The following is a 16,753-nucleotide window of genomic DNA, read 5'->3' on the forward strand; positions in this document are numbered from 1 at the left end:
TGAAAATTTTAAATCATGTCAGACATATTATATTAATTTGAAATCGTTGAGTTGTCAGTTTCGCACTTTCAATATACAGCTATCAGGCTCTTTGAGGGCGTTAAAGTGAGCAGAGTCATCCTTTACATTCTCCCGACTGGGGTTGCCAGTGATCAATTCTTTTCTTATTTTTCTACCCTCACACCAAACTCCCCCCACACGGCCCACCCCCCGCCGCCCACCAGCAAAGCTAACTGGGCTGAATAATGCCATTATTATGTCAATCTATTCAATAACGCTGTAAGATAGGATCTTGTGGTGGCTTTTTATCAAAATTCAGAGTTATAGAAGATCAAGTATATTTTAGAATTTGTATGGGGTCAGAAAAGTATAATATATGTAATTATTCAGTTTTACTTAATAATAGAAAATAGAAAGAGAATATTTTTTAACGTTAATACCGCACAAAAGCCTTAATACCCGACTGTTTTTAACTGTCTAAAGCTAGTGCGACTATAGCATCCACAATTGGGTGGGGTAGAGAGGAAGGATAGGAGATGGAAAAGAGAAAATACTTGTTTATTCTGATCTGGACACTAAAAATGTCTAATTCAATTTGTATTTAACACTCCCTCTTTTATTTAAATAAATAAAATAAGTGTCAAATGTGACAAATTAATTTAATTGAACTTACTTGCGCACGCTGGGATTTGAATCCGCGATCTCCGGATTTCCAGCCGAGAGTCTTACGCCTCTACCTCTATCTTGATCTATAAGAATCTTTCGAATTATTGGTAATCTGGTAAAAACGGGATTGCAGGCCATTTCCTGATAAACTTTTAGTAAATTATTATATGCTGAAATTAGTGTTCATGCACTTGTATTTTCCTTGATAATATATAATGACGAAATGTGAAAATATTACACTTGTTTCGATATCGTGATAATGTAATCAGGAAACTTATTAAATAAGGGCTTGCAATCCTGTTTTTAACCAAATTAACAATAATTTGTAGAGATTCCTGAAAATTAGCAATACCCATTTTTCTCCGTGTACCGCCCAATAGTTCCAATTATTCCCACCTTCTGTGGCCAGTGACACTTTGGCATTCCCAATTGGGATATGTTGTGAGGCTGTATGTAGCCAATTGTTATAACTACTGGATAGGAAAGAAATTGAGAAGAAGAAGATGAGTAAATTTGAGGCCATTCAGATCTGTCCACTAAACACGGCTAAAGCCATTTCAAACACATTGGTCGGTGGACCGGTCGGTGGCTGAGTTGACATCGCGTTTGGTTATCATCCTGGCCTAGTGTGTTCAGTTCCTAGTTTTAGTGTTTCAGTTCCTCCTCCACCACAACACAAGCAACAGTTTCGGTTTACTGTGGTGGTAGTACGAGATTTTCAAATATTTTCATCTTATTATCAGCGCAACCCGGGAATGTTTGTCCTTTTTTTAAAAATAAAAATACACCTTAATAATTTTGTTTACGTACTCCACTATATAACTGAATATTTATATCGTAAAATATAATTTTCAACCACTTTGAGCACCGCCATCGATTTAAAAGATGGATTATCAAAGTCATAATTAAGTCGTTTTGTGTACGGAACAATTTTTCCATGAGGAAATCATAAATGTATATTGCAAAGTGATGCTGAGCCGATAACACCCCGTTTTATCGACTCATCAATGAAAAATACCTCACATGTTTAAAGGGAAATTATTATAGGCTAGGTTTGAATTAAATTGATGCTGATTATTTCAGCTACTGTAAAGTTTTTTCAAAACGTTGCATCATTCTTCTTCTTTCATTTCAATAACCCCTCAGGTCGCTGGCATATTTGGTTGGAAGGTCGGAGCATTGTTTGACGGCCGGCGTGGTCTAGTGGTATACGCTTTTGACTACAGATCCGAAGGTCGCGGGTTCGAACCCGGCGTGCGCAAATAAATTTTATTTGATTAATTTGTGTTATTTCACAATTAATTAATTAAAATAATATATAGTATATTTGCGGCACGTTCCAGAGTGGAAGATACTCTCAGTATCGCCCTGGTGTAAGACCACCATTCAGAATTGAAACGTTGCTTGAAATGGCTTTAGCCGTGTTTGGTGACCAGATCTGAATAGCCAGGTACTTCCCCACCTTCCTCTTTCCCATCTCCCTCCCCTCCCCAATACCCTCAGCCTCACAACATACCCCAATTGGGGATGCCATAGTCTCACTGGCTCCAGACGGGAGCAGTTGGGACTCTTGTGCGGTAATACTGTAAAAAAAAAAAAAAAAAAAAATTGTCTCTTTGTAATAAAATTCAAATAAACTTTTGAACGTATACGAAAACAAAAAACTGTTTTGGAAAGATTATGAAAAACGCCTACAAATTTTGTTTTTCATTATAAACACATATTTTTTAATTATTAATTTTTTATAACAAAATTAAAAAAAGCTAACTTTACGTTTTCTGTAACTTAAATTACTGATGAAACGAAAAAGTATCACAAACGTTACCACTTTCTCAGCGTTTTATATGAAAAAAAAAATCACTTTAAAGATTCAAAATAAAGATTGTATGATTTTTCAAATCGCATTGTAAATGTGGAGCTTTTGATTTCATAAAGGGGAATTATAATTCTTCTGTGGTTCCATTCTAGATGAAATTTAAGGAAATACAACGATTTCCATTAGACGAAGAAATTAGACTGAAGGGATGTAATACCCTGTTATGCAATACAAGTTGCGGGTAAATCAATTCCCATATCTCGATAACTGAGGTAAGGTAAGTACCTGAGGGATGGTTTTTTTCTACCTGATAGGTGAGCTGCTTATCGCAACTAAGAGGTTCAAAGGGTTAAGCTAGGTTTAGATTTATTTATTAAAAACATTTGCATTTCTTATTCGTTTTCTTTATTGCTATATGAAGTGAATAATTATACAGCGAAGTGTAAAGGAATTTAAAGTTTCTTTGTCTAGAAGTAAGTTTGAGGATAAAAAAAGGGTAATTAGGGTATGTTTCTTCTTCGGGTGGTTTGGAAGAATTTGTACAATTCTACAAATTTCAAAGTTAATTTTCAAGTTATGTGAAAGATTTTTTCAAGTTCTGTTACTATTCCAGTTTTTTCAAGTAACTAGTCTATAATGATATAATAAGAGAACTTTAATAGAACTTTCACAGAACCCGAAAATGAACGTTGAAATTATATGATTTTTTAAAAACCCGTCCTTAATGTCATTCTGGTTAACTCTTGTTTTGAGAAAGTGGTTTCATAGATTTGTCCGTTTTTTTAAATGTTTGATTAAAACATTCTTTGTAGATATTTTGAACGGTTGGGACTGTAAAAGGCTTGAAAATTTATTTCGTTGGCGTCCTCATGTGAGCTTCTAGAACAGTCTTTAATATTTTTTTGGGTTGTATTCATAAATTGATTTGAGATCGCATATCATTTTAAAACAAAAGTTCATTTCACAAGTTCAAAGAAGAACACAATACTAATAAATCTAAATAAAAAACATGAAACGGAACAAGACACGAAAAAATAAAAAGCTAACGGTTTCAACTCAACGGACGTATTATTTTTTTAGTTAATTTGAAAGTTTATTTCTATTTTATAAATTTGAACCCAGAGTTAAATATAAACGAAGACAAAAAAAATTGTTAAACTTAGACGAAAATCTAAAAAAAATTTTTAGCATTCAAGTTTACTATTTTTAACGGAATTTATTGTAAAGTAAATCAACATGTTTTCGTTAAAATTTATTATAATCCAGGAAATGTTAACAAGATGAACCTTTTAAGAAGAGATTATATAATCTTCACAAATCAATAAAAGCATTTTCTTAAAGTACAACCTGGTCAAAACATTTTTTATATTCCATAAACAGTGATGTTTATTTCCGTCGTCGTTTTTAAGATCTTACGTGGGACTATTCAATTCCCACGGTGTATTATTTGCCAACTTATGTGTGTCAATACACTGGCACAAGCACAAAACAGTTGGTATAGAATATTTATATGTGACCTGTATGCAGGAAAATCTAATTTCCCAATGTTTTCCTGGACGTTCCCCTCCTCTTACTGCCCCACCGGCCAACCCCACTCGGTCTGGCGGATATTTACGGCACCAGTCGAAAACACACGAGCCAAAAGAATGGGCATGACTTTTGTTTCATACAACCCGCAATAATTTACGGTCGGTCGGTAAGGAAGGGAACTGCGCTGATTTATCGACAGGACTAATCCGAAACGGCGTGATCGACATAGCAGCATCTTTTTTAGGACGAAAATTCAATTTCAAAATAAAGCGAGGCAATATTTTAATCCGGGCCTAAGCCTGTTTAGCATATCGGTTTTGTCCTTTTATTTATGATATGGAGAATGCTGAGTTGTGGGAAGTATGGAGAACTTTCTGGCAGAGTGGTAAATTACTTGAAATTGAACCCAGAGGTCGCAATTTTTATAAATATTGCTAAAAAATGTTAAAATATTCAGTCGTCCTCGTGAAAATGTTACAAAAACAAGCTGAACAGATCTGAAAAACCAGGTATACATATTATCAAAATAGATTTCAAGTATTTTCCAGCCAGAAACAGGCTGTGGCGGCTCATGACTTTTGGGTGTACTAGGGTGCTAATATTATAGGAATAGCATTATTGAAATTGTAGCCGAAAAAATTTATACTGTTCGATAATTCGGTTTTTGTATGAAAATTTTCAGGAAATCCGAGCGGCGCGCGTTCGACCAAACTGAATTTTTCTGAAAATTTTTATTCAAAAAATCGAATTTTCAATAAAAATAAACAACATCAATTATGTCGAATTTTTCAAACTTAGCACTCAAAAGTAACGAGCTGCCACTGGTTCCAGGTCGAAGTGATGTTTCACAAAAGTGATGGTACAGAATTTATTCAAAGCATTATTAAACTATGCTTTCTTTTCCACATGTCTTCCTGATCATACCATATATTATTTTAGCGGCTGCGCCAGTTTATTCTTGAAATAGATTCTTATAATGATAACTCTTTCTTCACAAAAAAAACACAGTTTATTTTATTTAGACTAAAAACAGAATTAGGAACGAGTGTACAGGTTGGCCTGGAGGTTAACGTGCTCGCTATTATGCTCTCAAATCTCTATATTTCTGAAAATCTGACGGCTTCCCGTACGATGCTACTCGCCAAGAAGTGATGACCTTGCATTCTATCGATATCTATCGGATGAGTCTACAACCGCTAAGATATATCTAAACCAAGGCTGCCCAACCTTTTTAACAGTTGGGCGAAATTGATGACTTTGAATCACTGGCGGGCCACTGAATACCTGACGGTTCCTATTTCCAAGGGGAGAGGGGTTGTTAGAGTTAGTAATAGAATTTCTATAAACATAATTCCCCCCAAAATGAGTGCTCCCCACAAAATATTTTTTGAAATCCATGGGGGGGGGGGGGGTTGTTACGGAACTTCGCTGAGAAAAAATTCCGCTTCGAATTCCATGGGGGGGGGGGGTGGCTACAAGATTCCATTTCGGACGCAAAAAATATTATATCAAAAACCGGTGTATTTTTGTTTAAAAAGTAAGTTGAAACAGGTTAGATTTTTTCGTCGCTGATTCTCGTTCTGAGTAGCCTAAATAGCGATAAGTCGCCTTCGTTGGCAACACTGGCGACCGCGCGCAAGCTGCATTGTTTTTTTTACCGCGGGCCCGCGACACTTTTTAAAATTGGCGGGTTTTTTGAAAATGGTTCACGCGGGCCACTTATAATTCGTTCGCGGGCCACATCGTGGCCCGCGGGCCTGGGGTTGGGCAGCCTTGATCTAAACTATGGCAACAATAAAGCTCAAACTATCACTCTTATAACCATCTTCGATTGGGAAGCTATAAATTACTAGCTCTGTGAATTAAAACCAACATGTTATTTCTAAAATATGGAAAAAAACATGTTTCCCTTTCAGTCTTTTCTGCCATTGTCATTACTTATAAGCCAATCGAGGTGTTTCTTTGAATATATTTAGATTAATAGACACTGTATTTTACTTTAAAATCTGGTACCTACCTTTAAAATGCTTAACCAATTCATTTGACGTGCATGACTTTCATATCATGCTTAGTAATGTATATGTTAAACGTTCACATAAATTATCTAATTTACAGCAGTGCGTGGGAGTAAAAATAATAAAAACCCATCATTTTAAATTTTCACTAGCTGCCGTAAATTAATATGATGTATTACTGAATCCATCGCCATGTGAAATTCTGTTTGAATTGAGTTGGAGTACCAACTGGAAGGCTTTATAGAACCTTACCATGTAATGATTAAAGTCCTTTTTCGAGTAGCCTTTATTTAGCATTTATGTAAAAGGTTTGTTTATAATAAACTTGTTTGTAAGCATTATTTTCCCAATTGTTTCATTATTATCAAAACTCCAAATTTTCGGAACTCAAAGTTATCATTTTATTCTAATACTACCTGGTTTCTCTAAATTATTATTTTTTTAAATACGAATCTTGGCTTTTAATATAAAATATTACTGAAAAATAAATTATTAGGAATCTTCACATATGAGAAAAAGTAATGGCCAAAACTGAGGCAAAAAAACGATAAATATTTCATTTAAATTTAAATTTCTTTCACAAAAGAGCCACGAAAACGATGAACGAAACGCCTGAAGTTTTCACCCCGCTTCTAAAAAATTGCTGTAATTGTAAATGTTTTATCTGTGGCTGCGAATATTTAAGAAAAAGGTTTTTTTCCATCCTTCCCTCATGTGGAAAACCTACCTCCAATGCCAGGCACGAGGCTCTGAGGTCTCTGCGGATGTTGTAAAATAAAAATAATGTCGCCTAAATTATTTCCGGTGTTAAACAAACATAATGTTATTCTCGACATAAATTTTCTCATAAGGGCTGCATGTCTCTAGAATGTACGGCACTTTGAAACCGGAAAAACGCCGTGCAAAGTAAAGAATTTGCGTTCGAAATTCAAATTACTTAATGGTAATTTTAATCTTACAAATTTACAATAAATAACGATAAATTACAAAGTTAGTATACCCGTAGTTATGCGGATAATTTTAATAGTGATTTGAGAACGTGATATAAATATTAGTAATAAAAAAAGGCAAAAATATGTTTTACGTGCCCAGTATATTTTAGATTTCAGATGACTCTAGATTTTTTTAACCGTTTTACCGTACAGATGCAAAAGACGGTAAAATAATGCTAAAATTGATCTTAAATATTTTCATAATAATTAGGAAACGCTTTCATGAATTACGTTATTTTTATCAAATTATTATAAGCAATAATTAGTCGCTTGAAATATCCATTCGAATTGAAAATATCTCCCGAGTAAATATAAATATAAATTCCGCCGACGGGAATTGAACCCGCGCCTTCTGATGTCCGGTCAGGTGCTCTGAGACCACTGACCTACGTTGGCTTATTTCCAACACGCCAAATAATTCAATATGTACTAGTACTTCAATCAACAATTACTGCTTATTATATTTTGTAGGAAAGGCTTTGTTAGTACAAAATTTTCCACTAGATGTCATCGAAACATATTATATCTACACTAGCAGTTAAAAACCCGCTCCGCGGGTTTTTGCTGCTAGGCCCTGCGGGCGGCACTTCTTGCACGGCACTGATATTAACTGTTATGGTACCTAATATAATTTGCTCATAGGAGACTTGCAGTGCTTAAATATGTGTTACAACCGTCAATGTCTATAAGTTGAATCAATATCGTATAGTTTGTCACAACAATTAAAGATAGTTATAACAAAGTTGACTGAAATAATAGATTATTACATATTGATTAAATGTACCCGTGTTTATGGATTAAAGGAGGGTAATTGTGCGATGAGATTAACAGTCGGTTTAATTAAAAGGTGTAAATTTTACTCCAACTGGTGGTAATTCTTTACCTAAAACTGTTACTGTATCTAATAAAGTTTAAAGTTAGAATATATATACACCTTCATCAGGAGAGTAAAAATCTATATATAAAGGTAGATTATTACAATATAGCGCCCCTGAGGTGACATCTCACAAAAGCGGCGCTATGCAAATTGTCCAATTAATAAATAAATATAATGTTTACATTTTATTATGTACGTATGCATTGATATACAATGGAAATAGATAAAATAATGTTATCCTATTAAACTTTATTTTATTAAAAAACAAATAACTTTTTTAACATCACTTTATTATATACAAACAATACATGTTTCATGAACGAAGTATACACCGAAGTCAAAAATTAAATATAGATTACAATTGGAAAAAAGAAGTGGAAGGAGGGGGGAGGGGTAAGAGTAGGCTGGGTTTATAAGAATTATGAATTACAATATGAAAGACCAGTTAAGCGGGAAAATATTTAAAAGAGAGTTTATAAAAAAAAATCTTGTTAATTATATCTACTTTTATAAACATGTTCTCTTATTTCTAAAATTTCGAAATTATTTATTTGTGATGCTTTATATCCTGTGTGAAGTATTTTAAGACCTGAACAAAAAAATTGCATAAAACCATAAAACAATATATTCATAAGACAAATAACATTTAATAACGGTTATTCTAATAAATTGAAAGTTGAAATACTAAATAAAAAAATTAAACATATTCTCTTCAAACGGTATTTTTACCCTATTTCTTAAGATATAAATAAACAATCAGGATTAAAGCATCGCAAATAAATAATTTTTAAATTTTAGAAATTATAAAACATGTCAATATAAAATCAGATATAATTAATAAGCAAAAAAAAATATAAATAATAATGAAAAATGCCATTGCAAAGTTTAAATAAACTTCCAGAAGAAATCTTCTTATGAAACGCTTAATGGTCAAGTAATTTTGCATATTTAAATATTCGCGCCAGTTATTTGGTTAGTTTTTACACCGCCAGAGGTGCGCTCTGTGTCGGCCAGCTATTGCCGGCCATATTAAATGAACGCGTGCTTTTTTCGTCAAACGTCAAACGTAATCACGTAATTGTGGATAATTTTCACTGTAATTTAATTAATCCAATGGATTATAAACTTTCTAACACATATTTTCTTCGATATTATCCAAAAATTATATGAGGAGAAACGATATTTTTGAAGAAATATCGTATTACATGTGGCGATTCTTTTTCAGTATGAAATCGTGTCTTAATTTTTAATGTCTTATTTTTTTGTATCCAGTCGCCTGCAAACCGAAATGAACCTTACGGTTGCTTAAAATTTAGGGGCAGATTGGTATTTTTTGCCTGCAGACCCCCAATGCAGAATTTATCCGAATCACATAATATGAATTTGACCAATCAGAGGGCCTACATCGTCCAGACGCTGGGACAATAATACTATCAGATTTGTTGGTGAAATATTTGGACTTTTCAAATATTATTATTTTTTTGAATGATAAACTAATGTTTATAAGACAAGTTTTTTTATGCATAGCACAAAGAATAACAAATTATTATAAGCAATACGACAACTAATTATTGCTTTTAATAATCTGTTATCCTTTGTGCTATGCATAAAAAATCTTGTCTTATAAACATTGGTTTATTATTTAAAAAAACATTATTTTTAATTCATTTATATGGCTACACTCTACACCTAACCAAAACAAACAAAAAAAAAGTTGGTCGTCATTTTTTTTTGCGAACGATCAATATTTGAAGTGTTTTGAAGATTTCTCAAGCATGTTATTATTGTTTTCATGTCAACACATATTTAATTTTGTTATTTCAAGTAAATATGATTTTTATACAATTAAGAGCGTTATATATATTTTGTTTTACCCAAATGTACAATGCAAAGGATGTAGTAAAAGAAGATAAAGCAGTTGCGAAGTTTTCAGTGAAATTGCTAAAAAAGAGTTTTAATCTGCTAAACTGTATATGGTAGGATAAAATATTAAAATAAATTTCACCAAAACTACACTTTTCAAAAAAGTTTATTCCTCAAAACTTCATAAAAATGTATGTAAGTTAAATGCTTTCATATATATCTTAAGCTTTTTAGGCTGGTTGACATTCCATCCGAACGGTGAACGGTTGTTTTTGCACGTTCAAGGGACGTTCCCCGTCTCCTTTGGCAGTTGGGTAAGAACCAAATTGTCTGTCTAATGTAATATATTATACATCCAACTATATAAATATTATATATCTCTTCCCAGCGTTGTATGTCGCCAAATCAATAAGATTATCTTTATTTCGAATCGAATTTTATACCACCAAACGTTTTCCGCATTTCATTAATTCATGGATGGTATCCTATTTATCGCTTTTCTAATCACTTTCATATATTATTTAGTACTTATTATGTCGGAGGACTATGAATGGCACAAGTGGAGTCCGCACAAGTACTGTAAATTCTATAGGACACCGGACACCTAAATCTCCGAGTTGTTTGGGTAGAGTCCAGCTTGTTAAAGCAGCAGGAGTTGTTTAGGGGCAGTAGAAAAATCAATCAAACAAAGTATTACCTTTCACGAGTATTGTCGGATGAGGAATGATTGCTTGTACCGGTCACTTATCTAGTCCAATTGTACATTTTAATAGTGATGATCATCTTTAATCTCTTCATAGGAATGTATGAGACAGCAGAGTTAAACAAAAGACAATCTTTCAAAACACCTAATAAAACTGAAAATTCATTAAAATTATTTTCATTGGTCTCACGCTTCTTCAGTGAAAATGATTATATCAAAGATGTGTCATCGTAAGAATGTGAGAACTTATTATTTAAAGGAACAAGTAGTTGCATTTCAAGTATTTTTGGAAAATCAATACACAATTAGTACATCAAGTCCGATATAGCCTGGTTATTTGAAATTTATCTAGAACCTTTATACACAGGCTTTAATGGAATTTTGTATTTTGTTTGTTTGGTAGCAGCTTCCACTTTGAACTAATTGTTTCCTGTCTTGAATTATTTTCACCGCAATTTTTAGGTACGATATTATGCGACCATACCTTAAGCCAATTACGTCAACAAGAACCACTTATAATAATAGACTTCCGGCTAATTTTCTTACTCACTTTAAAATGATTTTTAATAATTCAGATTTTTTCCGCAGTAAATTTTCTGTTGGTTTTTTTTGAAGTATGGGCAAACATATTATTTTGTGAGTAGGAAAAAAGAGTCCCAACTTCTTTCAAACGTCTAAAGCCAGTCAGATTATGGCATCCTCATTTCAGATATATTGTGAGACTGAAGGTAGTGGGGAGAGAAGGCGTTGGGGAAGTACCTGGATTTTCAGATCTGGTCGACAAATATGGCTCAAACCATTTTAAACAACATAACAATCGTGAATGGCAGTATTTCTTCTGAATTTTCATAATGCTCTGAAATGTGACGCAAAAAAATTTACTATGAATATATATTTATGTTTTTTATTGAATAAATTGTGACATAACGTAAACGAATTTGCACACGCCGTGATTTGAACCCACGATATGACTCCGGATTCATAGTCACGGATAGTAGCCACTCAACCACTTAACTGAACTGAGCGATGCTGAAATTATCTACCAATTTTGAGTTATTTGTTGCTCCGTTCTCCCTGGCATTAATAGATCGCAATGTGTCAGTATTTTGATTGCTAAAATATAGCCATTCTTACATTCAAATTTTTCCTACTGTTGACGCAAATATGTACATCTCCCTTTAACGTATGTTCCTGCATTCCTACACCCAGTTGCCTACCTGAAAGTGTGGACAAATCAGTGAAATTGCAAAAATGTATTATACATTATCAGTCTGTTAAGAAAACCGGTGCAGTGAACATTTTATTTCAGTTCGTTTAATTTGAGTCTATTACGGAACGATAGCCAGTAGTGTCCCTCAAGGCGACAATATCGATTAAAAAAACATGGGTTAGTCAGAATCCCTTTTGTATTCTAACTTTTAACCACGGATACACCAATAGTTGTATCAAATATTGACTAAAAACAATAAAACAACAAACTCATATTTGCGACTTCACCTACAAAGTATTAAACTTTTACCCTCACAAACTTTCCACATATTCGTAGTACGATATTATATATAAAAGATTTTTACGAACCTACCTGTTAAAAAAAGTCGCAGGGTTAGTAAGCTTTTTTTACAAAAGTATTTTTCGCAACATAAGCTTTGAAAAACATGTTTATTTATCCTGTGTGTTTATGAAACTTATTTATTTGTTTTTGGTTAAAGGTTTTATTTTCCTCGGGATCGTCTCCCATACTTATTCTCCAACAAAGTTGTTGCCAGGATTTGAAGTGGAAAAATAAAACATTTCCTTAATGCTTGCTTATAATGCTCACACGATAAGAGACTTGAGAAACAGTTTTTTTATTATCTAGTACCAAAATTATATTTATTTATGATTTCGGAGAAAATGTTTTATTAAAATATTCTTGAGTGTTTAATATTTCAAATAAACAATTTCTTTGAAAAATAATTAAAAAATGTTTTAATATGATGTAGTTGAACAAAAATCTTGGAATCAAAATGCTTTAAGAAGGCAAAAAAGTTGCCACTTGTAATAATAATTAAGCAGCACCTGTTCATAATTTACTATGATAGATTGATACAAATGAAAGGTCTCATAAATCAGAATGTGTTTTTCAAGGGTTGACTTTTTAATTACTCGGAAACAGATATGATAAGCTGATAAAGACGCCAATTAAGGTTAAAAGGCAATGATTTATTATACTTAGATGAGAAATGAAACACGGAAATATGTTCCACGTTTTTACTTCCAACTGACCTCCAACTCTCCCAACGCTCTAACTAAAACTAGTGAATCCCTCCACGCGCACCGCTTATCGCTTTCTTATGGCGGAACAAGTTTCGACGAGATATTAGTACGTAGCGCCTCTAATTGATTCTCTATGACTGTCGCATGGGAATATATTACAACAATATTTAGATTCTTACCAACGACAATCATCTCCGCCGCCTTGATGTCTGTGTGGAAGAGTGGGGCATCTGCTGAAACTTCACACTGGTACTCTCCAGCCAGTTCTCTGCTCACTCCTATCAGGGTTACTCGACGATCGTCTGAATCAGAAACCTGGCAACAAAATTGATTATTAGTTAAGCTACTATAACGTCCGTTCTTCTACTTTGGTCACATCGTTTTACAACCGGCCACTAAATTAAACGTCATCATAAAACTCATTTCATCTAATTTTTTTTCACAGTCTGACATATAGTAAACAGATTCATAAAGAGAGAGAGCACCAAGCTATATCTTTGGATTTAAAAGTTTACCATAGATGCTCTCGTATAATTTTAAATTATTGTATAAACAAGAAAACCGCTTGAAAATTCACCCCTTCAAGTATTGCGAATTTTAAAATATTTTTTTTATATAAAATGAAATACAATCTTTAAGAATACTTTTGTCCCACTATATATGGGAGTGTTTTTTTTATTTAATTAAAAATGGTACATTAAGTTTAAAAAAAATTGGGTTGGCAATTGGTAATAATATTAGTTAAATGCAAAAAAAATACATTGAATGTTTTTTATCCATCCAATTAAACATAAAGGTAAGGTAAAAGGTAAATTCTATGTTCTACTAAAACCAACCAGGCTATTTTCACATAAAAATCAAAGTAATCGCTTTCCCAAATGTTTGCTGATCACGAAGAAAATCTCGAAAATGTACAAAAAGCGGCCACACAATTTCAATGAAGCTATTTCTCAAAAATATTTAGCAGAAAATGGCCAGAATCACCTGATTGATTTCAGAAAAATATATAACAATCGAACAATGATATTTCAATCAGCAGAATACTTAAACGGCGCTCGTAATTACATATTTTTGTAATTTTGGTAGCTCTGGCTATTTTACGCAGACTGCATACTTAACATAGTAAGGTCAGATAGTTGATTGCAGAATTTTCATTCCTAATATGTATTAAGGAAAGAAAAAAGAAAACTAACCCGGCCTAAAAAATTGCAAATATCTCTAAAAATCTACATTTAAACCCACTTTAAATGTAGATTTTAAGAGGAAGCTACAAGCCAAAAATGTGTATATTTTTGATATACCTTATATTTTAGGTAATAGGCATTAAAATTGCTTGACAAATATAGTCTAGAAACGTTCGATTTCAAGCACAAAACTGTTTTTTTTAAATTTATTTTGAAAATAATTTCATAAGAAAGCAAAAAAGTTAATCAAGTGAAACTGTCAAATTTTTTAGACAGTTTCACTTGATTAAACTGTCTAAAGAGTTAATCAAGTGAAACTGTCCAAAAATTTTTTTTTTGTTTTCTTATAAAATTAGTTACAAAATAATTTTATCAGAAAATTTATTTTGTTATAAAATTATAGCTAAGATATCTGTAATAATGAAAAATACAGTATTACAGATAATCTTAGCTATAGTACTGTTTTTTTTTAAAGTTGTTTCTTTTATGCGTTAATACGTTTCTATTGAAAAAATATTTGTAGTGGTAGTTTAAATTTATAAAGTTTTTTTTAATTTGTATTCTACTCAAGCGAAACAATAGGAAAACCTTCATTTTATGTAAAGCATATATTTTGGTATTGATAATGTACACTAATTCGTTATGAAGATGAATCAAAATAGTAATTTGGCACTAAGCTTCGCCTTAAAAAAACATGTGTTTACGTGATACGGGTGACATCAATATAATACAGGTATATAAAAACATACGCGTATTCGAATGCAACATTACGTAAAAAATTAAAGTGATTGGTGAAGAACTCTCGGAGATTTAAGATTTTTGACTAACAAGCATTAACATTTTTATTTTTTTAAATAATGTCTTGAAATAAAAAAAAAAATTGTTTTGTTGATTTGATTATCCAATCTTTAGATAAGAGTGATTTATCTTAGTTTAAGCTTTTAGTTAATTAATTAATCGAACATAAGAAATTACTTATTAAAACTTCGCATTTATCTTAAAGGTAATAAAAATAACTTGCAAATGTTTTTCACCTAAAATTAAATCGTTGAATAATAATATCTCCAAGACATTTTTTGGATATGACTCTTTCCCTTCTGCATTGTCTTAATTCTTCACATTCATAAAAGTCAAATCCTTGTCATATAAAATATAGGCACAAAAGAAATTGGTTCACCTTTCCAGCCCAATGGAGTATGATTAATGACTTAAGAGATCACATTTCCTTACCATCGCAGACAGATCAAAGAGCATTATTATTTGATATTAATGGGTAGATTTTGGGAGGAGGAAAATACCAAGAGTCAGATGGGAAAATATATATATATTATTTTATTAACATTGAAATTTTTTTTTCTGTATTCTGCAATCTATGAATGCACGGAAAAAAAATAGTAATGCTGATTTATTTAAAAAAAACTTCGTAATTCGGTTAAAAAACGAGATAGCAGGCCGTTTCCTGATGTAAAAGTTTCATTTCCTAACATATCGGAACACGTGTTCATGCACCTGGTTTTGCCTTGATAATATATAATGACGAAATGCAAAAGTATTATGATTTTTATGAACATGTGTTCCGACATCGTGATTATTCCTCTTTTGATAAAAGTTTAACGGGAGACCTATCAAATCACTCGTTAAGAGACTGCGATTTTGTTCTTAACCGAATTACAAATAATTTGAAGAGATTCTTAATAAATTAGCAATATTCATTTTTAACTGTGTGTGTTGAAATGAGATAACGTTACTAGATGAAATTGGTTATTGAAACTTTTCGTAAACTAAAATATTTCCAAAAAAAGGTATTTGACAATACTATAATGACACTTTTGATGCAATAATCACTTCTCGCTTGTTATATTATTGATGAGAGGGTAGAAATTATAATTATTACTCCTAGATTCACAGTAACTGGTCTATTAAATACGCGATACAATCAATACAAGAACACTTTTTTCCTAATTGATTTTATTTAAAAAAATGTTATAGACAGCCCTGATTTACTTAGCTTAATTACCTTCAATATGCTTACTCAAAATACTTGAATAAAAAATCTTTTAAATTCCAACAACTATATCAGGACTGAGTCATTTAGATTCTCACTTGCACCAAAATTGCATGAAGTTGGGAATACCATTTTACAAATGATAGATGTGTTCAAATGCACGGAATTTAGTTGCAAGAAGGCTATAAAAACAAACCATGCAAATAAATGTTAACGCTAGCTTCTATTGATCTTTTCATATGTTTTGCTTTATAATTTTTCAACACATTTGACTTCTTTAATAATGATCCATTAAATTATTATATAATTTGTTACATGTTTGTAAGGGCGTGTGTAAGCGTATACTAATTTAAATTAATATAGATGTTACTGAGACTAACTAATGGCTGTCGGATCTAAATCTGGTAAGAGTGAAAGAGAGAAAGAGAGAGCTTGAGCAAGTAAAACTACTTATATAAAAAAATTATAATTTACTTTCAGTTAACTCTTTCTATCTTATTCTCACGCTGCTAAGCTAAACTGTTAGTACTTCTTTTAGGAAGGTTTCATGAATGTTTTGTAAACAGCAAAAAATATTTCATTATCTTATTAGTTTCATGACTAGATACATTATCCAGAATATTATTTTATTTATATTCTGAAGAGGAGAGTACCAAAGAAAAGATCCCACAATTAAATTAGTCAATAATACAACATAATAATATTTCATGTCTGTATTTGGTGATCCTACCCTATCTTGAGAAGTTCAGACGGGTATGTTACTGAGATATGAAGCCAGAATCTGTAGATGCTATCGCTTACCGGAGATTGGGAGTTCACCCTCGGTCTTCCTGAAACCAACCTCCA

The 16,753-nt window shown here is 32.2% G+C and overlaps 1 protein-coding gene across 2 annotated transcripts in view; it reads right to left on the reverse strand.

Annotated features, from left to right (window-relative positions):
- LOC149411875 (uncharacterized) overlaps positions 1 to 16,753 on the reverse strand; it is a 358,391-nt gene that overhangs the window by 31,088 nt on the left and 310,550 nt on the right. For both annotated transcript variants that reach the window (XM_089646228.1, XM_089646227.1), the window contains exon 4: positions 12,898 to 13,033. In XM_089646228.1, coding sequence (XP_089502354.1) covers positions 12,898 to 13,033 — 136 coding nt within the window. The remainder of the gene's footprint in view (positions 1 to 12,897; positions 13,034 to 16,753) is intronic.

Source organism: Hesperophylax consimilis, chromosome 24 (assembly GCF_061612785.1).
Source record: "Hesperophylax consimilis isolate HC1 chromosome 24, BYU_Hcon_1.0, whole genome shotgun sequence".
Classification (NCBI taxonomy): Eukaryota; Metazoa; Arthropoda; class Insecta; order Trichoptera; family Limnephilidae; genus Hesperophylax; species Hesperophylax consimilis.